Source organism: Aythya fuligula, chromosome 15 (genome assembly GCF_009819795.1).
Source record: "Aythya fuligula isolate bAytFul2 chromosome 15, bAytFul2.pri, whole genome shotgun sequence".
Lineage (NCBI taxonomy): Eukaryota > Metazoa > Chordata > Aves > Anseriformes > Anatidae > Aythya > Aythya fuligula.
The window spans coordinates 1,056,668-1,084,011 of record NC_045573.1 but is presented as its reverse complement, the minus strand read 5'-3'; the positions used below and the strand labels follow the sequence as shown (position 1 = coordinate 1,084,011).

The 27,344-nt window shown below is 53.5% G+C and overlaps 1 protein-coding gene across 2 annotated transcripts in view; it reads left to right on the top strand.

Annotated features, from left to right (window-relative positions):
• Positions 1-4,141: 4,141 nt before the first annotated feature.
• Positions 4,142-27,344, top strand: part of PRKCB (protein kinase C beta) — a 114,160-nt gene continuing 90,957 nt past the window's right edge. For both annotated transcript variants that reach the window (XM_032197900.1, XM_032197899.1), the window contains exons 1-2: positions 4,142-4,311; positions 4,628-4,659. In XM_032197900.1, the coding sequence (XP_032053791.1) occupies positions 4,142-4,311; positions 4,628-4,659 (202 nt within the window). The remainder of the gene's footprint in view (positions 4,312-4,627; positions 4,660-27,344) is intronic.

Sequence of the window (27,344 nt, the reverse complement as noted above, 5' to 3'; positions counted from 1 at the left end):
TCACCTGCAGCCCTGCCTGGTCCGCTCCTGCACCTCCACGTGCACGCAGACCAGGAGGGGACAGCAATTCGGCGTCTGCCATGCCAAATCTTAACAAGGCCGCTAAAAATGTGAGCGGGAAGTAAATGAGAAGTGATTGCTTTTCAGGTCTGAAATTGGAGCAGCGGCTGCTCGCGCCCGGCTGTGCCTCTGCGGCTCTCCCGTCGCCGGCGATGGGGTGAGGGTTTATGTAACGCTCCCGCGCTAACGTTTGGGCTGCTTTGTTTTCACAGAGGCTGGCTGAGGATGCTCTCGCCACGGTGGGTGTGTAAGTAGGTCTCTCCTCACTTGAATGCAGCTTCTCTCTCCCCCCTGTATCCTCTCTGCACGGAAGATGTGAAACATGCAAAAACTGTGAAAGCAGAAAGGGAAACCCCAGAGCAGCTGACATAGCCCTGGGCGCCAGGGGAGCCCCCCATTCTCCCCCATCACGCCTGGGGGAGACCAGGAATCCTCAGGGGGTGCCCGGTGGGGGCAGCACTGCTGGGGGATGCTCCAGGTGTGGGGAGCTCCATGGATGCTCCATGGGGGAGGAGGGAGTCTGCACTTTGTTGGCACAGGCAGTTTTTGGTGACTCCTGAGGGTCACCCGGCCTCCAGGGCCCCGTCCCCACACTGCCCTTCCTGGCACGCTGTGGGGTGAGGCAGCCTCTGCAGCAGGCGGATTGCTGCTGAGACACCTTTATATTTAATTAGAGCTTGACTCTTCCTCCACCTGTTTCCTGTGGAGGATTTAGGCCCCTAAGAAACACACACGGAAAAAAAGAGAAAATCTGTTTTCAAGCTTCTTTGAATTCTTTAGGAAAAGCCAATCCGGGCACAAAGGGAACAGCATCCCTACAGTAGCAAAGGCTGTATGGAGGCCACAGCATGTCTGCCGGGACCTTTTCTGCCTCCCATGAGAGCCGCAGCTCTACAACATAGCTCCTGTCCATGCCAGGAGTGTGCCTGGCTCCCGGGTGTGTGTGGAGGAGGATCCTTAGGAAATAGGGAGAAATTGTTTCTCCCCATCTCTCCCTCTCTCTTCCAGTATCTTTTGGGGATGCTGCCTCTCTGCAGGACCTGTGGTGCTGGAGCCGCCCGGGCACAGCACTGCAGTGGGCGTCTGATCTGAACCCCGTGGCTGTGGCTTTCCTTCGGGAGGACTCGCAGTACTGCCTCCTGCAGCCGTGGTCCCGCAGCCCGGTGCCAGTCCCTCCCGATCCCACATTCCCCGCAGCGAGCGGCAGCCCTGCGGCGTGCTCAGCTCTTCCCCTTCCACCAAGCAGATCCCCGGCTGCCTGTGGGAGGATGAGGGCCCTTCCTCAGGATATGAATCACGTCTCTATGGAGCTGCTCCTGCACCCGTCGTCTCCGTGTCTCCCGCGCCGCGGGGCTGCTCTCCCCCGGTGAGCACAGCGAGGCCGCAGGGAGTGAGGAGCGAAGCTCTGTGCTCCCTGGCACTGCTCCGCTGCTGCAGGCAGGGACAGGAGAGGAGAGCCCACTACCTGATTTCCTCAGCTGGAGGTGGGATGATGCCAGCCCTTCCAGAGTACCAGCGCTCTTAAATATATGCTTTTTTTTTTCTTTAATAGCTTGTTGTGTTTTTTTTTTTTTTTTTTTTTTTTTTTTTTTTTTTTAATAGACATTATTGTAAAAGAGTGAGTGCTATGCTCACCTTTGTGCAGTGAGCGAGATCCTTCCAAGGGAGGAGTGAGCTACAGGGGCAGTGTGGCTGAAGCACTTTTGTCATCAGTGCCCTGCTCTGCCTGCCTGGCAGGAGCCAACAGCGAGGGAAATGTGGTAGAGAATCTGCAGTTTTACAGAAACAGGAATGAACTGTGCTGATTTCCCCTCTGCTCCATGCGCTGCACTCCCTTGAGAGCGCTGGTTTGGAGTTGTTTGTGCGTTCGTCCTCTCATTGCACCTGTGGGGACTTTACTTGCATTAATAAATACAATAATTTCCTCAGAGGAAAGAGCTGCGTGGATGTTCAGCCTGACATTTCAGAGTGCTGAGGGGATCTGGATACCCAGCTCCCATGAAAATCAGCACGGCCTTGAAAATCCTACCTTTAATATGTGATTCTCAGTGTGTTAAATAATGGAAATGGTAAAGTAAGGAAAAAAAAACAAACTCATGAAAGCAGGAACTGTACCTGGCTTTTGTACTTCTTGGCCCAGCAGAGGGAAGAAAGCTCGCACATGAATACTAACATGAATATCAGTGCTTATATGGGGAAATTAAAGACATCTTCTCAGTGGTTTGTGCTGCTGCTGGGTTTCATATGCAACAGCTATGCGGGCTGTGTTTGGAAATGGGTACATGCATTAAAAGAACAACAAAGAAGGAATAGGAGGAACAGGCAAAGCACAGCTAAAACGAGAAGAATTCAGCCTAGTATGGCTACATGCTAAGTGCAGCATGCACTTAGGATAATATACCAGTTTCCTTCGCAAAAGTACACAGGAAAGGAATCAAAATGACCTGTTATTATTTTCCTTATTACTCCCATTCCTTTACATGCGTAAAGAGTTATTTCTGTTGCAAAATTTCTATGTGCAAGCCGGCAGTGAATAGGGCCTCACCCCCAAGGCAGGAGGCGCCCCGCAGCGCGGGCTGGCAGCACGACCTGCAGCAGAAAGCACCACCTTGGGCCAGCGCTTTCTCTCCCCCGCCGCGGGAGCCCTGGGAAGGTTCCCCTTCATTTCCTCATGACAAAATCGCAGCATGAGGAGGGATGCCTGCAATTTATTTCTCCTTCTTAGCACTAAAATCACATGGTGCTGGGTGTTAGTAACAAGCCTGTCTGTTTATGGAAAGACAACATCAGCAGGACAGGTCAGCTATGTTTTATTATTATAATGAACCCTTTAAAACAGCTGCATAATAACAACTCTGGGACTATTTCTGGTAAGCCTCCCGTGTGTTTAATTCCATGGAGCTCGAGGGGCTTTCTTCAGAGAAAGAGCCCGTGGGATGGGGGGTTGGATCATGGCAGAGTGGGGACGGTCTCGGTCCACGGATGGAAAACGATCACACGGTTGCAGAGCCAGAATTAAATCCTGCAAATGAGAATTTTGACATGTTTGTTGTTCACAGAAATATTTTCATTCATACGCTTTAACTAAAGTTTCCTTCCATTTTGATTTAAATTTTCCCTTCCTCAGCTCCCAAACCAGGTGCGGTGCAGCACTGGGCTGGCACCAGCAGACCTGAATGCACCAGTGACCCTCCGGGGAGGGGGCTGCTGGAGCTGACTTTCAGTGTCCATGGACACAGGCAGGTAGCAAGATGGATGGCAAAGGCAGCTGGAAAACTCCTCCATGCGGGTTAACTGAGGTGTCTGCAGTGAGCTGGGTACAAGAAGGTTGTTGTTGGATCTAAGTTCAGAAATCCCCCCGGAGAGGCAGGATTTGTATCCCCCATGCCTGTTCGTGCCCCAGCACAGGAGCCACCCTGCCCAGGCTGCTGCTCCCCCGGCTCATGCGGTGCAGAAAGTCGGGGCAGCCCGAGGTAATTCTGGCCTTAACACTGCAAAGCAGCGGAGTTTGGGAGAACAGCATCCTTGTCACTGCCGGCCCTGCAGCAGGCACCCTCCAGGCGGTGTCGGTGCCTCCTGCGGCCGGGATTTCCCCGCGGCTGCTCCTGGCGGGGCCGCACACCCGCGCCCGGCCCCTGCCCGCGCCCCCCGCCCGCAGCGGTGCCGAGCGGGGCTGGGGGCGCGGCGCACCGGGATGCAGGTGCGGTATGCAAATGAGGCCGTGGGCGGAGCCCCCTCCCGGCCACGCCCCCTGCACCCGCGGCGCGGCGCGATGCAAATCAGCATGCAAAGCAGGGGGGCGGGGCTCCAGCCGCGCGGCGCCCGCGGAGGGCGGCGCCTGTCCCGCAGAGGAGGAGCGCTGTATGCAGATGAGGTGGGCGTGGTCTCGGCGTTATGTAGATGAGGGGGCGGGGCCGCGCCGGGCGTGTGTCGGCGCCTGCCGCCAGCTGCAGCCAGCGGTGCCGAGCGGCGCCAGCCCCGGCCCCAGCTGCAGCGCCCGGGCCGGGCCGGACCCGGCCGAGCCGAGCCGGCCTCCCGCAGCCCCCAGCCCACCGCCCGCAGCCCCCAGCCCGCTCCCAGCATGGCCGAGCCGCCGGCGGCGCCGGGCCCCGAGGGCGAGGAGGGCCCGGTGCGCTTCGCCCGTAAGGGTGCCCTGCGGCAGAAGAACGTGCACGAGGTGAAGAACCACAAGTTCACGGCGCGCTTCTTCAAGCAGCCCACCTTCTGCAGCCACTGCACCGACTTCATCTGGTGAGCGCCCGCACCGCGCCCCCCTCCCCGCCTGCATCCCCCTATCCCCCTCCTGGCACCCTCCGACCGCCCCGGGCCGCTCCCGTCCCCCCCCCGCTGCGCCCCCTCCTCAGCCGGGACCGGGACGCCCCCTCGCAGCCCCCCGGACCCCGCTCGCGCCCCGTCCCGATGCCGCTCCCCTCGGCCAGCCCCGGGCACCCCCTGCCGGCGCCGCTCCCCCCCCGTCCTCCCCGGGGTCCCCTCGGCCCGGCCGCCCGGGGGGTGGTCGCGGTGCGGGGCCGGTGCCGGGGGTGCTCACCCGCCTCTCTCCCCGCAGGGGCTTCGGGAAGCAGGGCTTCCAGTGTCAAGGTGAGTGTCGCGCACCGGCGGGGACGCGGGGCAGGGGCCGGGGCATCGCTGCGGGGGCTGCCGGGGGGGCGCCGGGCAGGGCCGTGCGGGCAGCGCCGTGCCCGGGGCGCGGAAGCAGCTTCGTCATTTTCTTACCCCCCCCCGAGCGAGCGCTTGGTGCTCTGGAGCTGCTCGCCGGTCAGGTTTCGTTACCAGAGACGGGTGCCCAAGGCTTCAGAGGAGTCCCCCCCAAAAAAAAAGGCAGAGGGAAGTTTGTTTTTAACGCACTTAATGTGAAAATGTGTTATAGTGGCAAGCGGGCTGTGTGCCGGCTTGGTGGCAGTCCGCTGCCGTAGCTATGCAGTCGGGAAGAACTTGAATGGCTTAGTTGTGTTGCTGGGGAAAAAAATGAGGCTTTATAACGATGTATGTTGCAATGGCTTCTAGGTTACTACAACCGGAGATCTTTGTTCTGACGGTGCTGGTATTCTGGAAGGGCTCTTTAGGGGTTTATGGTGAGCCCTCATGAAATTAATATGAATTAACTTGGTTTTATTGCTTTTGTTGCTTGGTGCTCCTCTAGGTAGCCTGGCTGGGGGGGGTCATGCATGCTTGCGGACAGCCTAGTGAATCCCGGCTGTGATGGTGCCGGTCACACCTGTGTGAGGTTAAAGTCAGGGCTTGTGATTCAATCAGGGTTGATGCTTGCAGTTGCTGGCACTGAGATCTTGCTCTAGTGAATATTTACAGCAAAGCTTTATTTTGCCGGGTGGCTGAATCCCAAGATAAGGTATTTTGCATGAGAATATAACCACCGTACAACTCAAGCTGTTGTTGTGGCACTGTCTTGGCATACTTTGCTTGTATCTGGACCAGAAAACAGCCCCCCTGATGATGATGTGGCACAAGATCGAAACTCAAGGTGTGAGGTGCCACAGGGGATCCAAGCCTCAGATGCTAACTCTGTACTGCACCTGGGAGCTGGGGTGGCTGCAGGTGGGAAGGTTTTGTCTTGGGTGCTCTGGGGAGCATCTCTGCAGGTGATCTTACCAGCTCTAGGCCAAGCTTAATGGTGCTGCTGCTTATCCATAGCACCTGCTGCTTGCCTTAAGGGTGTAACCCTAAAGTACCAGGTGTCTCCCTGCCACCTGTCTCAAGCCCCCTCCAAATACCTGGGCTGGTGCTGACAAGCAGAGGAAATCAGGTGTGGAGGCTAAAGCATGTCCTGGTGGTGATCTTCATGGTCATGCTTTCCCCTGGTACCTGAGGTTTCATACATGGGCAGCTGTGTTACTCAGAGGAGTTCAGTGTAGCTTGTATCCCTTTATGGGGCTTCTGAGGCTTACCCAGCCATTAATTCTCTGACTCTCCTTGTGGTGCATACAGCATCGCGGCAGGCGTATTGGTACAAACACAGCATCTCTGAAATTTGAAGTTCCCTAGAGAAGGCTGGGGGGGTCATCTACCGGTGGGGCAGGAGTTTTTTCTTTCTTCCTCTGTAATTTCTAGTGCTTTGCTGGGTTTTACCTGTAGTATTCAATATCAAATAATTTGAGCCTTTTCAAGTCTCTCTTCCAGCCACTGAGAACCATTGTCCGAACCTGTAATTGTGCACTTGCTCCAAGGTTTAACCTTAAATGTTTTAACTAATATTAAATCAGTCTCCAGTGTGAGGTCGGTAAATGGGACCCATAACGGTAGTCTCAGATGTGCTAATGCACAGCAATTGCCCAGCAATTGACCCTGCCCCCCAGATATTAAACAGAGCAATCCTCCCTGTGGTTTCTTGAAGCAGGAGGCTTTACAAGCTGCGCTAACACCAGTAGGATTCCCATTAGCGTGCTGTGCTCAATGACATTTCCAAAGGTGTGTGACTGGTCTCTAACATATCTTTCTGCCTTAAGAAACCATTTTCCAGGTTATTCTGGTATTATAGACATGAAAACCACATTTCTCTATTGCAGTAAATTTTGCAGACTGTGGTATGTAAAACAGACCAATTTTTTTATTTCAAACACCTTCAAAAAAAAAAAAAAAAATCAATGCTCTCTCGACTTCCATCTCTGCCCCTCTGCGGGGTTCTGAGATCCTGTGGCACAAGTGCTGTGATCGGTGCAAGCTGTAGCTCAGCCTGTGGGTGTGATCCTCATTAGAGTGAAAGCATCTTGCAGCTGGTGCCCTGTGATGGAGGCACGCGGTGTCCCTGTGTACAGTGCTCACAGGTCGGGAGGGCGAGCTCGAGCCCTGTGCTGCTGCCACGCACCATCTGCATGGGCACTGTGTAGATGGCTGCTCACTGCAGTGGGGTGCCAGGCCCGGCATGGGGTCTCGCTCCATCCCCCGAAGTCACCAGGCTGCTCACCAGGGATCTGTCGTAGCGGCTGCTCGGGCTGTGCGTGACTCCCCCTTCAGTGGGCTGCTGGGGCTGTGCCCCGTCGGTGTCCTGCAGCTGCTGCTGAATTTGGTAAATGAATCAAATCTGCATGGAAGGAAGACCTCAGGACCAGCTTTTACTCAGGGGTTTTCCTCCTTCAGCTGCATGAGGCTTACCGTAAGGTTTTTAGCTCTTATAGAATACAGCTTCGATTCCACTTGGACAACTTCCCCAACTATTTTATCCTATTGCTCAGTGACGATGGCTGGAAATGTAGCTAGAGCACATGGCTGTCTTGTTTCTGAGCTGTTTCCTATTGCCATGCTTGCTTAAGTAGGTTTTCACCTGTGCCCTGATTTCTTTCTAGGGCATTTGCAATAATTAGATTGTTAATTAGCTCATTACTTGTGACTTTTGGCAGGAAGTTTGCAGAAACTGACTCTTTGTAGCTTGAAATACTAATGGATACCACAAATGCCACTTAATTGCTTGCTAATCTCCTTATCCTTGTGTGCAATCTCCTTCTTATCCTTGCATACATCTTAAAACTCCTGGGGCTAACGTCTTTCCTCAGCCCAGCAGCAGGTCTGTGTGCCGGCTGCCCGGAGGCACGGGGCTGCTCCCCGCGGTCAGGGCTTGGTGCCAGGGCACTGGCAGTGCTGGCAGGCACGGGTCTCGGTGCCGAGCTGTGGATGTACCTGGGGCTGCCAGTAACAGCCTCTTGCTAGGGGAAAGCTCGGTGCGCTGGCCTCGTGTCAGCGGGAGATGCAGATGGGGCTTCTAGCGATGCCGTAACGATCTGCCAGAGCTGCAAGGTACGCGGGCTTTCGTGTGACCTCGGAAATGACAAAGAAAAGGGTGCGCGTGTTCTCCCCTCCACCTCCTCCTTCCTGGATTTTGAAATCCATCTGTCCGATACCATTACCAGGAAACGTATGAAGAGGGCAGAGAAGCGTCTTATCTGCAGGCTGTCTGGGTGAAAGAACGGCGTGTGGCTAAGTTACGACTGATGGCTTTGCTGTCCCTGTTCCCCTAACTTCAGAAGGGTTTTGAGGATGCCATAGGAAAGGGAACTCATTTGAAAGCTGTAGAAAATGCTGTTCTTGGTCTTGTTCTCAGAATGTGCTGATTTAGTGAACTGCCAGCTTTCTCTTCATCTTTTTTGCTTATGTTCCCTATTTGCCATCCTTGGGGTGTATTTCTCTGTTGTCCTAACAGCTCTTGGTCTCTCTGTGGATCAGGGTGCTGGCTGTGTTGGAGGCACTGTGAGGAGGGCACCTGCCCTGATAACTGCATTTGTTCAACCTGCAGTCACTATCACAGCTGTTGGGCTGTGCTTTCACCTTGGGAACTTGGGAAGAAGTGCTCGTGTAGAGGTGAAGAGCCATGTAACGTGATTCTCACTTACAAGCAAAAAATAACCTGCATCTGTTACTGCTTTCACGTGTACAGAGTAAGTAGAAAAGATCTTGGAAAGAAGAATCTTGATTCCTTAAGAGGAGAAGGGAGGAAAAAAAAAAAAAAGGCAGCATCATTTGGTAATGGATGCTTGGATCTCATGCAGAAACTTTTCTGGGTAAAATGTTTACTTCTTATCCCTAGCTATGGCTCAGTAAGCAAAGATACTCTTCAAATTTGTTCTTTTTCCAAACTTCATGCCAAATATACTTCCACATTTTCTTCTCCCTGTCTTCCGAAGCTAGTGCTCTCGTTTGCCTTACGTTTTCAATTCAACACTTGATGCAAAAACAAAGTAGCTGGAGAATGTCAGCACCTACCTCTTAAACGAGTATTTCTCTCTTGCTATCTGCCTTCAAAACCCACCCTTCCTTCCCCCACCTCTGCGCTGCCCTCCAGACGGAAGTGAAACCCATCAGCTCGAGCCTCTTGAGCTGCAGCTCGTGGTGGTGGTTGTCGCCATTAACTCCATGCAGGCATTCAGCGTGCACTTTTATTGACTGTATTAAGCAAGTGAGAAACAAAAGCAAAACAAACTCCAATCATTCAGAGTTGCCTCAAAACCAGTAATTTCGTGTCAACATATTATGCACAGTGGAGAAATGTTAGTGTTCAAATAGACTAATTAAAAATGTTACTGCAATTACTTTTGCAACACAAATGATGCTAATTATATAATGCTGCAGAAATTGGAAACATAATTTTGGAGGATTTTTGTGTGCCTTGCAGTGGTAATACAATTCTCAGTGCTGTAGCAGTGAAGCCTCTGGGCACAGGGAGCCCCGCTCTTGGGCTGCTGGGGCAGTGCATTGGAGCAGGTAGAAATAGAAAGGGGAAGTCAGTCTGGTCCCCTGCTCGCTGTGCCAGATGGTCTGTGGTTCTGCAGAATTGTGAATAAAAACAGAGCTGACAGGGAAAATGGGAAGATGTGCCCCTGGACATTTTGGCTGAATGGTCAGGTCTCCCTTAAAGATGAGTGTTAAAGCCTGTGGCCTGATCTGGTTTCCCTAATCCTGCTCTTTTCTGAGCTAGGTGCTTGCAATTCTGAAGAGCACCTGAGGAAGGAGATATGTTTTGGAAGGAAATCTGGACTTGCAGAAGCCTCTTGCAGTGCCGGGTCCATGGCTATCAGGTTCAGCAGGGATCACTTGATATGTTAAGCCCTGTCAGTGTCTCCTTACAGCGCAGAAGGTTCGTTTTAGTTTCTCAGTGGAAGTGGTTTCTCTTTGCCCTCCCCCTGTGTAATTAGCATAGTAGATTTTTTTTCTTATCTCCCGAGATAACTGTCATCCTAAAATGATCGTCAAACTTCGATAACGAAGCGGTCTGCTTCCTTCCCAGGGTATCTGCCACTGACCAGTGTCAGAAACAGGCTGGGTGTGGGGGCGTCTCAGCTGGCTCCAGGCTGCTGTGGGTTTGTGGTGAGCTGCTCTGTCACTTGGGGCTCTGGTGCAGAGGTTAAGCCGCCCTGGTACACGGGGCTTCATGATGATGATTCTCCAACTATTGAGTCTTCCAGGGGAGTTTAATGCCTTGGTGGTCCCTAAGGAGACTTTTCAGCAGATGGTGCAGGCTTTTCCATATATCTGCTAGCTCGTTTGCATGCGGTCCTAAAAATCCCCTGGGCTCCTGGGGTGTGTGCAGGGCATCCCCATGCAGCACTGAGGGTGCTCTGCCCTCCCTGGCTCCCTGCTCCGGGCTCTGCTGCTGGCCTGGGACACCCGGTGGGGTGTGCGGTGGATCTGGCTCCTGCAGACTGACCTGTGGGTGCGAGGCATTGGGGCCACAAACTGGCAAGACTGCCCATGTTTGACTTCTGGTATGGGATGGGTTGGGTTGAATCTCCTTCCAAAGTTTAGTATGGATTCTGTTAATGCAGGGGTTTATCCAGGCACTCATGTTAGAAGAGCTCCATGAGCCCTTCTGCTGTGTTACTGCTCTCCCAGCCAGCCAGCACGGCTCCTCAGCCCTCTGAATGCACTTGAGAAGACCAAAATCTAAGAAAGCTTGATACATTCATCAATGCTATCCAATCCCCCCTTTGGATTTATCAGCAAATAAGTCGCATGATCACCGTGACTAAGAAATTAACTTCTAACTGTGCCCGTTATTTAGTTCAGGGCAGAACTGCTTGGAACACGTAATTAAGAAGTGCACAAAAAGAAGGGAAATGTTAAAGTGCTGTCTCCTGTTCTGCCTCGAACGTGTGTGGTAATGAGGAGGGATGCTTGTAATGGTGGGTGGGATGGGATTTTGCCCAAGAGAAATGTTTGGGTGGGTTATTCCTGCAGAAACCAGCTGTGCAAAGGATTGGTGCTGTACATTAACATAAACAGAGCCCTGGACCTGCCAGAGGCCAACTGTGGGTTGCCTTCTTATGCGTGTGGTGCAAGGCTCCAAGATGAAGGACAACACAGAACAGCAGTGGAGGGTGTTTGCAATGTTGTGCGATTAATTCCTCTTAAACGGCTTCATGAATCATTATTCCAGAAGTCCAGAAATTAGAGCCATTTAGAAAAGGTGAGTAACAAGCTCCCTGTAGGAGAGGAGTAACTGTGGGTTTTCTGGGCAGCATGCTCCTTGTTTTCGTCAAGGCTTGCCACGTAAGGCAGATTGCTAAGAACAAACTTCCTGGAAAAGGCACAGAAACACAACTGTAAAGGCAAGGCTCCTTGCACACCGAACAAGAGGTGAGGTTACTGGTAGAGAGGTAAAATGGATGGGCAAATGCTGTAGTCCTCTGGAAAAAAATCTCCCTGAAGCATTTCAGTCCCATCAGAGCTTACACTGAGGGCTGCTCCCTGGTACAGGACTGCTGCTGATGCGCCCAGCGAGGAGGAGTGCTGCTCACCAGGAGCGACCTGGCCCTGCTCAGTGCCGGCTGCCCTAGCCTGCCGGGGAAGCCAACTTTTCCACAAAAGCTGCAGGAGAGGTGGGGGAGATGGGAGGAAAGCTCCAGCCGTGCGGCGCTCAGTAGCAGCCAAGCGCTTTGCATTAGGCAGGAGTGGTTCCTGCAAGTCGTAGCTCTGGCTGTGACTTCCCAGCAAGGCAGTGTTCCTGGCTGCCCAGCTGTTTGGTGAGCCTCGCACCGGTGCTGTGCAAGGGCAGAGGCAGCCCAGCACCGGGCAGTGATTCCTGCAGGCGTGGTGCTGTGCTGACTGCCCAGAGCTGCGCCAGGGGTGAGCTCCCTGTGTGGAGCTGAGCGCTCCTCCCACGTGTCTGCCTGTGCTCAGGGACTGGGGCTTGCTCCAAGGAGCTGGAGGGATGACCCTGTGCAAGCAGCTCCCCTGGTGAGGGGTCGCTTGTTTGGCTTCATACACTTCATACAGTAGCTCAGCTCTCACCATTGCTTCTGATAGCTGATCCTGTTTCCCTCTGAAGGGAAATGCATTTCATGAAACCGTGACAGATGTATTCCTGCAGGTTCAGCTGCCTGCTGCCAGCGTGCTTCAGCTCTGTATTTGCTGGCAGCGGTGGGCACTGTCTGCTGGCCACGTGCTGATCTGCAGTGCATAAATTGCCTTAGGACTGTTCCCCTGCAGCTGCCTCATCTGCAATGCCATGTTCGTTGTGAACTGCAATAGGACTGGTCCTCCTCTTCCTGGGAAGAGGTTCCTGGAAGCCGGTTAACTCCTCTTGCTTACCAAGTGCCTCTTTTTCTGGAAGCTGCCCAAGGCTGGGCAGATGCAGGGTCAGCAATAGCTACTCTCCTGTTAGGTGCTGATAAATGCTGTTAACGAAGACCTGACTCTTCCTCTTGTTGCTGCTCAGGCACACTTGAGCTGCCTGCGTGGTGCATCTACCTGCTGCCACATGCCAGCTGAGGGAAGGATGCGTGCGGGCTGTGCCTGGCGTGTGCCCTCAGAAGCCCGGTGCTGTCTGGGCAGTGCTTCGTGGCGTGTAGTTAACCTGAGGCAGAGCTGTGCTCTGCTCAGCTGGGTGCTTTTCAGGGCTTTGGGCTGACTTCCTCAGCTGGTCATAGCTGTTCCCATAGCTCTTCCCATTGTGTAGGGGGAAAAATAGTTCTAGCATGGTACTTGAGTCAGCAAGTGTTTGGTGAACTGCTGTAGCCTGGTTAGCCTCTTGTGCTCAGAGTTTAACTTCGGTAGCACAGGAGGACGAGTCCCGCCGTGGCCAGGTCTTCCTGCCACAGCTGAAGCGTGGTGCCTGCTGTACGTCGAGTGCACTTCAGTTGCATCTCCTCCATTAATTCACTTCCATATTTGGCCTTGCTTTTGTGCCAGGCTTATACATCTTGGTTAGACGTGCCAAGCAGAACGTACTCGCAGCTGATCCTAGCTGTGCAGGCAATGCCTGCCAAAAGACCCAGGAGTAGTGGGTTACAGTACCTGCAAGCTCCTGGGCTTGCTCACCTGAGGTGCATTGCAGTACCACTCCTATTACATTGGCTCTCTTTCATCCAGCTAAATCTGGTCTTCTGGAGAATCAGTCTACTTGCAAACTTTCCTCTTTGTGTAGAAGTGCTATTTCCTCTGAGCAAGAAAATCTTTCTTGTTCCAAGCAGGTGATTCTGGGGGGCTGGTTGGGGAAATAGAGGCAAAATCAGTGGCTCTGCAAGAGTTCTGTTTGAGCAGCTGGGTTTGAGCAGGGCTCGTGGTCGCTGGTGCGAGTTCCCTGGTGATGTGTGCAGAGGGCAGGTGGGCTAGGCAAGCACGTGTGCTCTCCTCAGAGCAATGGAAACTGCCGGCTGCTCGGGATGGCTCTGCCTCACTCTGTTGGGTGGGAATCGCATTTCAGAGCTTCAGTCATCCTTAGCTCTGATCTGGTCTTCCTACATTTGATATTTAGTCAGCAACACTCGAGCTAAAAAAGACCGTAATGCCTCAATCGCAGCCTTCAGGCGCTCCTTGTCTCCTGCTTGGTGACGCCGGCCGGTTCCTCCCGTCACCTGTTGCCACGTGGAGTGCTGCACCAGTAATAGCTTCACCTTTAGAGGGAACAGCTAAATACCTCCGTTCTGACGGTCTGAACAGCAAGCACATTCAATAGCTGACACTCCTAGTGCATGAACAAATGCATTTTCATGATTTCCAATTATAGCAGAAGAATGAGAAAGTGCGGTTGTGAAGAGGAGGGAAAGTCGTCCTGGCTCTTGTGAATGGCTTAATGCAACTCTGCTCAGTGACATCGCTGTGAAGTCAGGAGTCAGTACGAAGGCTGTTCTATAATATCAGTGAGAAGCTGGAGTGAGGGGGAAGTGGCCCACGAATTTAATTTGCATCACTGAGTGGATTAGCTCCTGACGCAGTGCAAAGTCATTATTTACCACCAGATCTGCCGCCTTTATCAGTGCAATGATTTGGGGAGAGGCTGATTCAGAGATCATTACATCTTGGTGTTGCACTTGGCGGGGACCGTTAACACTTGCCTTGTAAGCAAAATGATGGCGCTTGTCAAGGTTGTTAATATTGTGCCTACCCAAAGAGGCTGAGTAATTTGTTTTCAGGTTTTTCTTTCTTTCCATTTATTACTGTCCATGCTATGCCTTAGTTCAGGAATACTTGGAGGTACTCCATAGCTCACCAGTACCCTAGGGTAGCCAAGAAGAGAAGGCTGAAGGTTGCCTAGATGGTAGGAGTGGTGCAGCCCCTGTCCCTGCTCTGGCGGGTGCCTCTCCCACCAAACAGCACGCGCTGGGGCCGTGGTGGTGTCAGCAAGCTTTGGGAGCGTGGCGTGGTCTTGGCTGCTCTCGTCTCCACCACGATGCTGGAGCTGCTTGGGCACCTTCAGGCACAGCCAGCACGTTGTCACCTCCCCGTACTGATGGAAGATTCATGCACAGCTTGAAATAACCCTCCAGGCCATTATTTATAGGCTGGTGTCAGGCTCTGGAAGCTGCTTTTGCTGTGGAGCAACCTCTACATTGTCACGTGGAGGTTAGCTCTGCGGGAGGCTTGGTGTTCCATTGCCTGCTTCAGCCTTCGTGTGGGCCTCCTCAGGAGAGCAGCCGTTAAGGGAGGCATTGTCAGCTTCTCCAGGCTCGTTCGGTATCTGGAGAGTTCATGGAATAACTGGCTTTTGGGAGCTGGTTGGAGATCAGGGCCCTCTTGTGTGGCAGCTGGAATCGCAAGTGGAGAGAGCTGCGGAGAGCCCAGCACTGCCCAGAGGGGATGTCTGTGGGATGTCTGTGCACAGGGGGAGTCGGGGCTGGAGCAGGAGACCTCTGCTCCCTATTTCCCTCATCTGCCACGGGAGATTGCTGCTTTTCTGCTTGCTGCCCTAGGAATGGTTGTAAAACCAAACTAATTCACATTTGTGTGATCATGCAGCTAAGGACCGTCTCCAATAGCTCAGTCCATTAACTTCCAAATTTATCTTACTCATTCGTCTTTGATGGAGAGGTGCCTCAGGGCCAGCGTCTTCTGGAAATGAGGCTTGTAGGTCTGTAGCAGTAGCAAGTTATTCTCCAGAGTGAAACAAAGTGACCTTCATGGCAGCTGAGAAGCTGATTTCAGAGATTGCTTCTGGGGCTTTCCCTGCCTCAGACATCAGCATCTGCACTCTCACGGCCTGGCAGCTCGTCCTGCAAGCCGTCCCCTTCTGAGCATGGTAGATATTTGTCCCAGAAGCCTTCTACCTTTGTGTCACCTCCTTGATGCCATCTCCTCCCAGTGGGAGGGAGGCAGCCCTGCCCCTCACCACAGCCGTGGCATTCTGCAGGTGGCTGTGTGGTGGAAGCAGAGCTTTGTGCTGAAGCAGAGGAGGTCTTGCTTCACCCTCAAGTTTTCTCTCTCATCCTTGGACCTCTCCAGGCACCTGGAGCTTCTCCATGCCACCCTGCTTGGGGTGGGCTGAAGGATGCTCCTTGCCCTGGGGAGCGTGCATCTCGAGGGCTGACCCCAGTGGCTGCAGCTGTGGGGCCAGCAGGGGAAGGGGAAGCAGGAAGGGCTCCCGACACGGCTTCCTCTGCCCGTGGAGGAAGGAAGGGGCTCCCCGGCCACACGGCACATGGGCAGCCCGCAGGCATGCAGGGGGGGTGGCTGGGCTGGGCACCAAAGCCCCTGGCTGGGCAGGGAGCAGGGGTTTGGGCAGGGTGGGCTCTGGGGAGCACCGTTCCTGAGGGCACCCTGCAGGGCTCACAGCTGCTGTGCATTCACTGCTGGGACTCGGGGCAAGGTCTGTGCTGGTGGTGTGAGCCCTGCACTGGGATGGGGTGTCCCCTCTGTCCTCAGCCTCCATGGGGGGCTGCGGAAGGTGGGAGGCTGGTGGGAGAGGTGTCCTTGAGCCTGCCCCTGTGCCACGTAGCCAAGGGCAGGGTGAGATGTGCCAGGACATCGGCCCGTGTTACCTCTCGGCGGGCAGGGTGTGGGCAGATGTGCGGATGTGGCAGTGGTCAGAGCAGAGCTGACCTGGTGTCCCCTGGGGCTTCTGAGGTGGAAAAAGTCTCACTTATTGGGTCATTTAGAGACTCTGGATCTGGGCTTTTGGCAGGAGGAAAGGCTTTAATTAGCTGCTGCTCGGTAGGGCTGCTATTAGATCTTCTGAGCAAGATGCTGCTGGACTGGAAAAATGTAACAATAGCTCATTTGCTTAGGAAACCATTACGGTGATTTGCATTTTTGTTGAGTACTAAACCCTTGTAGAGAATCTCTTCTAAAGTAACTTCAAACAGTGCAGCTTAAATTTCTTCCTTCCCCAAAACTCTATGAATATCTATTTTAATGCCAACCAATATAGAGTTTCAACTCCTTTGTTTTGTTGTTCTTACCCAGATGTAAAAGAAGAAAAATACTTGTCTGGGCTGTGGACAAATGCTGTCATCAAAAAACTGCATGAAAAATGGCTTGTTTGTCTCAACCTTGAAGCAGAATTAAATTCTCCCTCATCATATACGTAAAACCATTTTTTCTTTAACAGCAGTCCCTCTATTGACCCGAATACTCAGGAGATGCGTACAGGCATAGGAAGCTTTGCAGCGTGTTTTCTGAATCTCATCTCTGCTGCCGATTGAAAATAAAGTGCTTTGAAATGCTTTCTGTGAACTTTGTGTTTCTGCCTGTGTCGTCAGCTAGCCCAAGGTGACGCTGAGCGTTGCCAGCACAAGAAAACGAGCTCGTGGCCTCGAGCTGGCAGTGAGAGGCTCCAGGCTCCCCGCACCCATCTGGCTGGTGGGCAAGGGCAGACAGCTGCCTGTGGTGGGTCGGGGATCGGGAGGTGATGGCTCCATCCCGAGGGTTTGCAGGGGGCAGAGGTGGCCGTGTCCCAGGAGCAGGGGGCTCGTGGGCTGTCCTGGGCTGCTGGGCTCTGGAGAGCACAGGGCTGGCTTTCCTCAGGAGCCCCTCCTCAGCTTGCTCGAGAAGCTTTCTGCATGGATCTTTTTAATTGATAACATTGCTTTTTTTATCCTTTTTATTTTTCATTTGTTTTGCTGGGGCTTTGCTGCACGTGGTTGCTGTTCCTGTCCCAAATACAAGTTAGAAATCTCCATGCGTTTTGGCCTCCGCAGGGCTCACTTCAGAAGAGAGAAGTCCTTTGCCCTCACTTGGGCTGCAGCTTGGCACAAAAAGCGAGTGACTGGGCAAGGGGCTTGTTTTGTCGATCTGGTTTAGCCATTTCCTCAGACAGGTGAGAGCTGCTTCCTGCGTGGGCAGGAAAAATGGGATAACAGCACTGTGCCAACGTGCTGATGCTGCCTCCCTGACACCGGTGGGGATGGCGTCTGGCACGGGGGGGGTCAGTGGGATGCTCCCCCTGCCTCCCTGCCTGCAAGAGCCGCACGCAGCATCCCCGGGCAGCACTGCCGACAGCTCAGCGGCGTGGCAGAGCCTCCTGCAGAACCCCCTCCTCTCTTCTAGGCATTGGAAATCTTGAAGAAACTTAATTTCTCTAGTGTTACTATTATCTGAATCCAAGAGGATGAAAATAAATGACTGTTGCGAAGGGTAGACTGACTCACTTTCTAGTTCTCCTGTAAATTTCCATTTAAGTTTCAGTTTAAGCTCAGGTATGAGGGGAGTGAAAGCTAGTAATTTGTGACAAAAACTTCTATTTTAGATCACTGTAGAAGAACTCCCTTTCTAATTGCAGAAATTATAAGGCTGTGATTCTTGTAAAGGAATACTGAATCCAGTAGTTACCTGTGAATTGCCTTTCAGATGCTTCTCTGTAAAGCCAGCAAAACAAGCTTTATGCATGATAACTTGTGCTTTGGTACCTTGGTGCTGCTCATGCTGGGGCTGTGCAGGGCAGCCCTGGTAAGTGGCACAAGCCAGGAGCGCTGCTCACCGCCCCGTCACCGCCTGTTGGCTTTGGGATGTGCTGTTGCTGTCTGTCTGATGGCCTCGAGCTCTTGTTCTGGAAACCACTCAGTCCCTGCCCACCTCTCTTGTGCTGCCTGTGATTTGTGGGCTTTGCCTTCCCTCATTTGTCCCTCCTTCAGGTTGCGGAGTTCCAGCCTGCTTCCTAATTCCCCGTGTTAGCGATTTGGTAATTCCAATCACTTTTCCCTTTTCCTGGCCCCCAGCCATGGGAGTTTGAAGGGTGTACCCTCTTCCCAGGGCGGGGTGGAAGTGTGTCCCTCCATCCCCCCGTGTCCGTGGGTGCAGCCCCACGTGGGGCTGTCTGGCAGCAGCATCCTAGCTGCGGGCACGCCACTTTATCTTATTCCTGAATCTGCTGCCTCGGCGGCTGTGCGCTTCAGCCTGCAGCTCTGCTGCAAGTTCTTCCCTTATCGCAGGCTGCTTGGCTATAATTTCTCTTCCACCATGTCAGAGCGAAACAAAAATACTTCTTTAAAAAGCAAGAGGAAAATCATGTGAGTACCAAGTGTTATGTCAGCGTTTAGAGAGGGTTCAAAACAACGTGGCTGATCTGGTAACTTCCCACGGGGGGGAGCAGAGGCTGCAGGCACAGGGGTCTCCTGCCTTCCTCCCCATGTGCGGGGATGCTTGGATGAGTGCTGCGGGGCTCTGACTGTGGCCAGCCCTCGCTTGGAGTAGGACTGCGGGTGTGAGCCTGTGCTGAGTGACCCCAGCACGGCCTCCCCATGGCCGTGAGAGCTGTGGCTGTCCCCACGCCTGCGTGCACGAATGGGAAAGCTGCTCTGGGCTTTGGGGATGCGGCACGCTTGGAGCTCTTGGCATGCCCAGCGCAGCCGGTCCCTATTCAGCCAGCCTCTGCACCTGCTTCCGCTGTAGACAAGTGCTTGTGTGGTGCCAGTGCCCTTTCTCTTGTGCTTCTCCCTTTTGGCATGGGCGATGCCTGTACCCAGCTGCATCATGCTTCAGACCAAGAAGCGCCTTCTCCTTCTTGTTGCTGAAGGCAGGCTCCCTGCGATGCCCCATGCCATGCTCCTCAGCAGCACAAAGAAGTATTTCCCACCCCTCTTTAAAGCAACTAATTCCCCATATATATTTCTGCGATATATGCCCTTAGGCAGCATTTTTCTTTCCACCCTCCCGCAGCCACTTGCGTGCAGTAGCTGCAGCCCTGCGGAGCCGGCTGGGAAGTGCTCTGTTGTTCGGTGGGGCTGTGGGATGGAAGCACAACCATCCCCTCCGTGTCCTTCTGTGCCCTAAATTAGAGCTGCAAGATGCTGCAGTGGGTCCATATGGAGACTCCTAAAATAATAGCTGTCAGCTCTCTGCTGAGTTGTATGGGGTGCTAAAGCTTTGGGCTTTAGGAATGACAGCAAATGAAAAATGCCGATCGGCTCTAGCCAGACCCGCTGCCCATGTGTCCTTATCCCACAGGACACGTGTGTGCTTTGAGGTGGTTGCTCTCGGGATCACAGTCTCCCAGCTGTTATCCCATGATTTCTGAGGAGCTGCTATTACCCATCCATTTATTACAAGGCTCAAGCTGACCTTTCAGGAGAGCTAGGGTCAAATGGTTTCTTTTAACGCTGATTGTTCACAAAACTTCTAGGGCAAGTAAATGGCCCTGCAATGGAGAGTTCATGAGCGTGTGCCTGAGTGCTGGGGCAGTTGCTGCATAATTGCCTGGGTTTTTTAGTTAAGGAGGTGTCTGGAACCTTGCTGCTCGTATTTAAATTCATCTTCTTTGCCTGTTGGGTTTGATGTGCTTTTCCCCTAATAAGCCAGGGCTGATGGATGCCTCATAAAGAACTCATCTTCCCATCGCAGCGGAGACCATTGGGCTCCTAATTGCTCTGCGGTGGCCTTCTAGAGGTTGCTGCCTGTCAGGACAGCTGTTCCCATTTGATTGAGTTATTGCACATTCAGGTCTTGTCCTGCTTAGGTTTTATTTGCTGTCCAGGCCCTGCTGTACAGGAACTGCCAAGCCATTACATGGAAGTGAGTGGTTTAATTGAGGAGACTCGTGGCTCGGCATTTCTGATGCCGTCGGTGGGAGCAGGAGCTGCAGGTGTCCTCCACAGAGCCAGCGGGGAGCAGCGCTGCTAAACCAGGGAGAGATGCCTGTGCCCAGCCAGGGGCTGTAATGAACTCGTGCTGAAACAGCAGGGGAAGTGATGGTCTGCGAGCACTGCTTTCCCTTTGCCTGGTAATGAAGCCGTTACCCTTCACTTGGGGTGCAGCCGGTGGCCCCCTCTCCGCAGTGGTGGGGAGAAGCAGCTTGCTGCTGGGGCTGCACGTCATGGGGATGGCTGCGTGCATCAGGCAGCGGCAGTGGGCTCCTAAAATCCATGTGTTTGCTTTGAATTCAGTTCTGCTGGGGCTTGACTGGAACCTTTGGCTTCTGTGGAGCAGAATTGGGGTTTTGCTGCCACTGCTGCTTGGTGCCATGCACCTGCAGCGCTGCTCCCCTGACACCCTCCTTCCAAGGTGCAGATCTCAGCTGTGCTGACAAATAACATCCCACAACTGCCTTATTGCTGGCTTTGGAGGGAGCAAGAAGGACATGTTAATTACCCTGTTTAGTGTGGAAGAGCTGAGGGAGAAGTACGGGATGCTGCTTGTTTCTCCTGTGACATCTGTGGCTCCCGCGCTGTGATAATGCACGCCTGTCCTGGTGCTGCTGTGGGCCCCACTTGTCACCAGTCTTCCTCTGCCTTTGGGTGGGATGGGGGGCTTTCTGTCTTCACCCTGGTAGTTCAGGATCTTCGCATCACACCAGCTAATGGGGTTGATCTTTGAAGTGTCTCCTGGTCGCAGTGGCTGGGGCTTGGCTGTGTTGCTGTTGTACCCCCACAGTATTGCTGTGTTCCGAGTCCGATCCAGAACCTGAGTTTTCACTTTCGCTGTCTGCCCGTTAGGCTGTAGAGCAGACTTCAAAACAAGCCAGAAGCTTAAATGAGGATCTAACCACACACACTGCAGATGTTTGTGTGTAGGGTGTAGTCACAGACTTTTTTTTTTAAACTTGTTGGCATCTATGTGACTGGTGCAGGGGTGCACCCTGGGGGGCCAGCTGGGGCGTGAAGCACCTCTCCTGCTTTTCAAGGGGAGATGCTGCTTGGTCCAGGGGTGTCACTGTACGTGGAGGAAACCTTTCCATGTAGTTCAGCTTGTTTCCTTGGATTATGGCGCTGTGCTGCAGGTCTGTGTGTTTGTATCAGCCTGCTCCAAAGCAGCGTGATAGCTTACCTGCTGCATGCAGTGCTCCCTTGGTCCTTCACAACTAGGAGCATACGTGCAGCTTCAGGCTCAGAGCTGACCTTCGTTTCTGTAAAAGCTCCAGGAGCAGTGTCGCTGTGCGTGGCCTCCTGGCTGAAGTAACACAGCACGCAAATTGCAAAACCCGAGGTAACGGCACTCAGCACGTGGGATCACAAAGCTGGTCTGTCTTCTCGACATCCTGATGAGAGCAACGAAACCCGTCCACGTGAAGTACAGCACTCCTGCTCCTTCAAGACAGCTCAATGCGAGTGGGTGCCCGGCACAGCCCATGTGGGCAGGAGTCCCTGGCTGGGGCTGTGCTGGGCTCTGCTTGCCTGCGTTGGCTGGCTGGAAAAAGTCAACGGAAGGCACCAGCAGCCTGGCTTCAAGGCTTCCAGCTCCTTGCTTCTTCGCAGATCCTCCTGAGGGCAGCTGAATTCATCAGCCACCGGTGTTGGTGCGAGTGCTGCCTGCTCCTTCCTGGCTGCTGGCTTCTCAAACAGGGCTGGGGCAAATGCATCTTGTGTGAAGTCTCTGGCTGGCTACAGCCCCATTTGTTTTGCAGCTTTTCCTATCGCTTATGTTGTTACTGCAGTCAATATCCATCTATCTCTGAGCTTCTGGCCTGCTGCGTAGTGATTTCTCTTTCTGTGAAGGCTTCTGAGTGAGCTGGATTGAGGAAGGGGTGGATCCCTTGCAGAATCTGCACTGCTTCAGCTGCAAGAAGAAATATTTTGAGGTTTGACACAACTTTAACAGCTTCTCTGCAGGGAAAGCTGGGGTGATAGAAGCGGTAGCAGGTCAGGTTGTCTATTTTTAGAAGTCCCGTTTAATTGTCTGATGTTATTCTTGCAGCACTTGTAGCTGGATGGTTAGTTATTTACAGCCAAAGTTTATTAGCATGACCCAGCTCCTACTGTATGCTTGTATGTATTAAACAACAGATCTGATAGAGTCCTGGATCTCCATGCTGTATCTTGGCGGGGAGAGGGATGAATGTTGTGAGAAAGCACTCCACATCCATGAATTTTAACGGCAAAGAAACGTTACAGTTCTTGTAAGTCAGTCGTCTGCACCTCTTCCCAGTTACCGTGTGTGGTGAGTTCAGCGAGCATCTCCGGCCTGGGGGGGCTGTGCTGAAGGCTTCTCGCAGCCAGTGCCTGCTGGCGAGCTCTGCCACCATCCCTGAGCTGCTGCAGCTCCGTTGCACTCGCTGGATTTGGCTTCATGCTCTCATACTTCATCTCAATTGCGTAAAGGAAGCGTTCTCTGCAGTAGAGAGGTCTTTAACTAAATGCTTTTTATTCATGTTAGTTAGTGATAAAAAACTGTCACTTTTGCCTGTTCCCGTACTCCATAACGGGTAGATTTGGTGAGTAAGGAGCCTTGATTTGAGTCACCAGACAGCTGCCTGCGCGGACAGAAGGTGCCATCTGCACGCAGCCTGTGATGTTCGGGGTGTGGGGCTCTCCCAGGGCTTTGGGGTTGTGCCTCTGCGGGGAGAGGGCTTGAGGCAGCCTCGTTCCCATGAACACCTACAGCAATGTGCTCTGCTCCTGCCAGATCCTGAGATCTGATCCTCTGGGCACCACTTCGCAAGCAGGTGTCCCAGCATTTAATTGCACAGCACTTCCCTGCACCCCAGCAGCACTGCTTGGTGGCAGAGGAGCATTCAGGTCCTCCCTGGTCCCCAGGCATTGCTGCTGCTGGGTTTTGGGAATGCTGTAGCTCAGTTCCCCGTTCTGCCGCAATCTGCCTCTGTAACCTTGGGGTCCCTTAGCCTCGGTGAGCAAATTATACTCCAGCCTCTTAAAAAGAGAGTGGGAGGATAAATACAGTAAAGGTAGCAAGGTGTTTGCCTGACCTACTCCACCGTGTTTGTTGTGCACAGGCCGGGGATGGGAGTACAGCTCATTTGTGCTGCTGCTCTGACTCCTGCATCGAAGTCACCGGCTTGTTCAGTCTCGTACAAACACTGCTCTTTGCCCTCCACTCCTTCAGCTGTTGGTAATGGCTTCAAGTGTTCCCACAACTAAAACACGACTTCTGCAGTCACCAAGGCTGAAGTAAAACTCTCAGAAGTCAATGCCTGATGTCTGTTGAGGAGCGCGGTGCCCCGACACCGGAGCCCTGTTGCATTGCCATGTGGCTGGTTCTTGGAAAAAGCTGCTGCAGAAGACAGGAGCCAGCGTAGCGGCGTTACTTGCTGCGTCCCGCTGATGCAATTGGCTTTGTTTAGGGTCTGGAATATTTTGGAGCATGCTGGTTTGAGTGAATAGTTTTAATTAGTTACATTCTTAGGCTGTGGTTTACTGTGCTGACTCACTTCCAGCTCTCTGATAACTTGAACACATGACTTCATATCAAGGCAGAAGAACAGAAAATAAAATGAAGGAAGATGGCAGTGCACAGCCTGGGTGCAGCGTGTTCCTGTAGTCTCTGCGTTCAGCTTTACAGTAACAGCTTTGGGAAGGCCAGAGCCAGGCTGGGCCTGGGGCAGTGGGGAAGTGGGACCAGACTGAAAGCGAAGGGAACTCAAGGACGGCAGGCTTCTGCTCCCAGACTTGCAAAATGGTAGAGAAAAAACTCCGGTGTCCATCTAGTGCAGAACTGCAGTGTCTATTTTCTCTGTTTTCCCACTTTCCTCAGGCAAACCCAGCTCGGTGGCTTGGCCACACCAGCACTTTGAGGCTTAGTTCTCCTCTGAACATGCTCAGGCAGCTCAGCTTGATGCTGTCCTCCCGACTCATGGGAGAGCAGGAAGCTGCAGCGCGGTGCCAGCCGTGAAATCCCCTTGTGCACCCTGAGGTGCAATCTGTGGTATTGCTTCCCCAAAGCTATTTCTGGAGCCTGGAGGTTCTTGCTAACAACTGTGAACTTCAGTCGTGCTTGGTGCCTGGCACAGCGTGAGCATCGATGCTGGGTGTGACTGTGCGCCCTTCTCAGGCTCCTGCTCGTCCCTGTGCCGATGTTTTGGGGCAGGGGCTGTGATGGGAGCTGCAGGCGAGGTGTTGAGCTGCTGCAGATGGGCAGTGTGTGAGAGCATGGACACCCTGGGCTCCCTGCTGCTGGAAATCCTGCAGTAAAAGGGAAGCCTGGCATATGCTCAGTCTTTGTTGATTTTGTCTAAGGCTTTGTCCCTAGTTTTTCCCTTGCAAAGCAGCCTGGATTCTTCCCTTGGCAGAGGACCTGGTGCCATGCGCGACCTCTCCTTGCTGCCACGTGGGGATTCTGGTTCTAGTTGCACTTTCAGTGCTGGAACATCGCTCTTCTGGGCTCCATCTGTGGGTTTGGCTTCCCTTCCATCCTGCACTGGGACATCAGGGCCGAAGCAGGTGTAGCCTGTTGCAATAAAGCTCACTGCAAGAGCAGCTCAGGGTCTGTAAGCCGGCTGCTGCTCAGGCAGCACAGGGCTCCCTGTGTCCCCTGGGCAGCGTTCCTCTCCTGCCACCTCCTCGCCTGCCACCCAGCACATTGCATGCGCTCTGTGGAAACAAAATGTGGCTTGCAGAGCTGACCCCTCAGTTTGCAGCTAGGGCTGGCGAGCTGGCAGCTCTGCATCGTGCCTCCATGGGCAGCATCAGGTTGCCAATCGCGTGTCCCAGCCCACTGGCAGGGCCAGCAGCCCCCAGCCCCCCTAGGGCCTCGTGCAGCCCTGGGCAGGGGCTGCGAGCGGCTGCTGGTGCAGAGGAAGGTGCTCGTGAGTGGGAAGGCTGGAGGGGGAGAAGCTCGCTGCTGTTCCTCCTAATTGCTCTCCCACTTCTGTACCCGTGCTTGCGACGAGCTGTCTTGAGTTGTGTCCCTGGGGACGCTGCCTGCCTGTCAGTACCCGGGATGCTCCCCTAATGGGGCAACTTCAAGCCCATCCTTCGCTCTGCTTTGACTCAGTCCGTCTTCCCTTTGACGTGAGTGATCCATCCTCCTCTTGCCACAGCACAGGGCGCACCCCTGGGCCAGCGTGGGGGAGCTGCAGGGACTGTTCCCCCCGGCGTGGATAACAGCGAAGGAGCAGGATGCTGCTCCCCAGGCATCAGGGCCCTCCGCCTTCCCGGGGCTGTTTCTGTAAGCTGTCCGTAGTCTCGAGCTTGCTGTCTGTCCCTGCCTCAGCCAAGGCCAGGTTTGCTGAGCTGCTCCATGCAAGGCCTCAGTCCTGCTTGTCCTGTTGCTGCTGAGCAAACGCTGCAGATGCAGCCCCAAGGTGCTGAGGAACTGGTGCCCCTGACCACAGCCTGCCCACACAGGGAGGCTGGGGCCCCCATCTGCTGCCCAAGCCAGTTTTGGTCTTTGCTGCCTTCCATTTTCTTCACTTGTGTCCTTTTTCCTCATCTGCCCTGAGTTTGTTGCTGCTCCCCCAAGGCTGCACCATTCAAATGACGATCTGATGCAGCAGTGAAGCCTCGAGTGCTGGGGATGAACTGTAGCTGTCTGCACCCGATGGGAGAAGTTAGATTTCTGGAGCTTCTGTGCATCAGCTGAGCAACGGTTCCTGATGAACCCTTTTTAGGCAAGGAAGGTCGAAACGCTGTCATTGAGGGGAAGTTTCTGCTGCAGCCTGCAGAAAGATGGCAGCTTTCACTCCTGCTTGCTCTTTCGAGTATTTTTTTCTCGCTTAAAGAAATCCTTGCTCCAGACTTGCTACTAGAAACTGGTAATAAAATTTGCAGGTTTTTCTTGTAGATGTGGTGAGGGTGTGCAGGAAGAGCTTCCTTGATCTGCGTGGGTGGTTTTACTTGGTCTGGGGTTGTATAAAGCCTCTTGCTCTGTAGTCCTGCAGGCTTTGAGATGGAAACTCTGATTTCAGCGAGGTGATGGTGTGAGGCTGCCATGTAACACAGCTGAGTAGCAGCACCCAAACCAGGCTGCACTTTGCTCGTGCTGAGGTGTTGGTGGGCCTCAGGCGGGTGTGATGCAGCAAGGCTTTCCATGGGGCACATCTCCTGAAATGCTCAAGGGCTCCTGCAGGACGAGCATTTCTGTTGAGGGAGATGAAGGCTCTGCCAATGCTAATGTGCTGCAGTTACATGGAGAAGCTGGATCAGTCCTTCCAAAATCAGCATTTGCTGACCTGCTTGTAGCCCCTAAAACCCATCACAGTCCCTGCGCAGTGTGCTGGGTGCTTGGAGCTCCCTTGCTGGTGTGAACCTGGAGTCCCGATACGCTGAAGCTGGTCCTCCAAGCAGGATTTTGGTGTTTTTTCAGGCAGCTGCAGCTGGATGGTGAGGGGTTGTCTCCAGAGGTCCTGTCTTCACTGCAGCTCCACCTGCCCTGGTAGCACCACAGGACCAGGCACTCATCTTTTCACCAACACGTGTGCCAAAAACCAGACTTCTGTGGCACAGACTTCTGTTGAGTGTAATGCAGTAAACTTGCTCTAAGCTTGTGCAGAAAAGAAAGCCTCCAGAGAACACGGGTGCTGTGGGAGGCAAAGCTTCCGAGTCCTTTGAGATCAGTTCATCCGTGACGTGCAACTCTTCCCGCGTGGGTGCTGGGTCCTGTGGATTCCCGTGGGGTGCGTGGCACATCAGTGTGGGCACCGGCTCGATGCGGCCGAGGGGCAGCGTGGGCCCTGTTGAAAGAGCAAGTGGGACAGAGCATATTTGTTGTTCCTGGGCTTGTTCTGTGCTGGGTCACTCTCAGGGTTGAGCCAGCTGAAAAATACCTAAGTCTACCAGGAGGAGTGAAACCAAAGGGCTGCGTTGCATTATCATGATTACTTTTGGGTAAAAAGGGGCTTTCCTCTCTGTAGTCACCCGGCAGTTCTGACCTGAGGGGTGACTTCAGGCTGATCCTGCAGAAGATTAAGGTTGTGTTTTTCCTGGTCTTTGTATCAGTAGAAATACTGATGCCTGGATGCTGCACCACTGGCTGGTCAGGAATTCACAGGAGGGCTGCTGATGATTCCCAAGGGAAATGTTCACGCACTGGTAACTTTTGCTTCTCGTATGCCCATCTGAAAGCTTTTTCCCTAGAGAAAATTACCAGATCAGTGGTGTTTAAACACTTGCTCTTTGCAGATGGCACTGGTCCCTCTGTTTATTCCCTGCTATCAGAACAAAGCTTCAAAAACCAGCTTGTTTCTGCAGTGGCACCCCTGGAGCTCCTGCAGGATCAGACCGCTTTCTCTTGGAAACTTCCCTTAATTCCTGGCTCTCCCTCGCAGCCTGGCTGTGCGCTCCTCCAGTGTGCACGGCGTGGGGCAGTCTGCCCGTGCTTCCCCTTGCCGTATCCTCCAGGTGATGGATATCAGCAGGAATCTGTGTGCGGAATACCTCTACACCCATGGCATCTGAGAGCCATCCGCAAACTCTGTCGTTGCTACGGGAACGGGTTTTCTC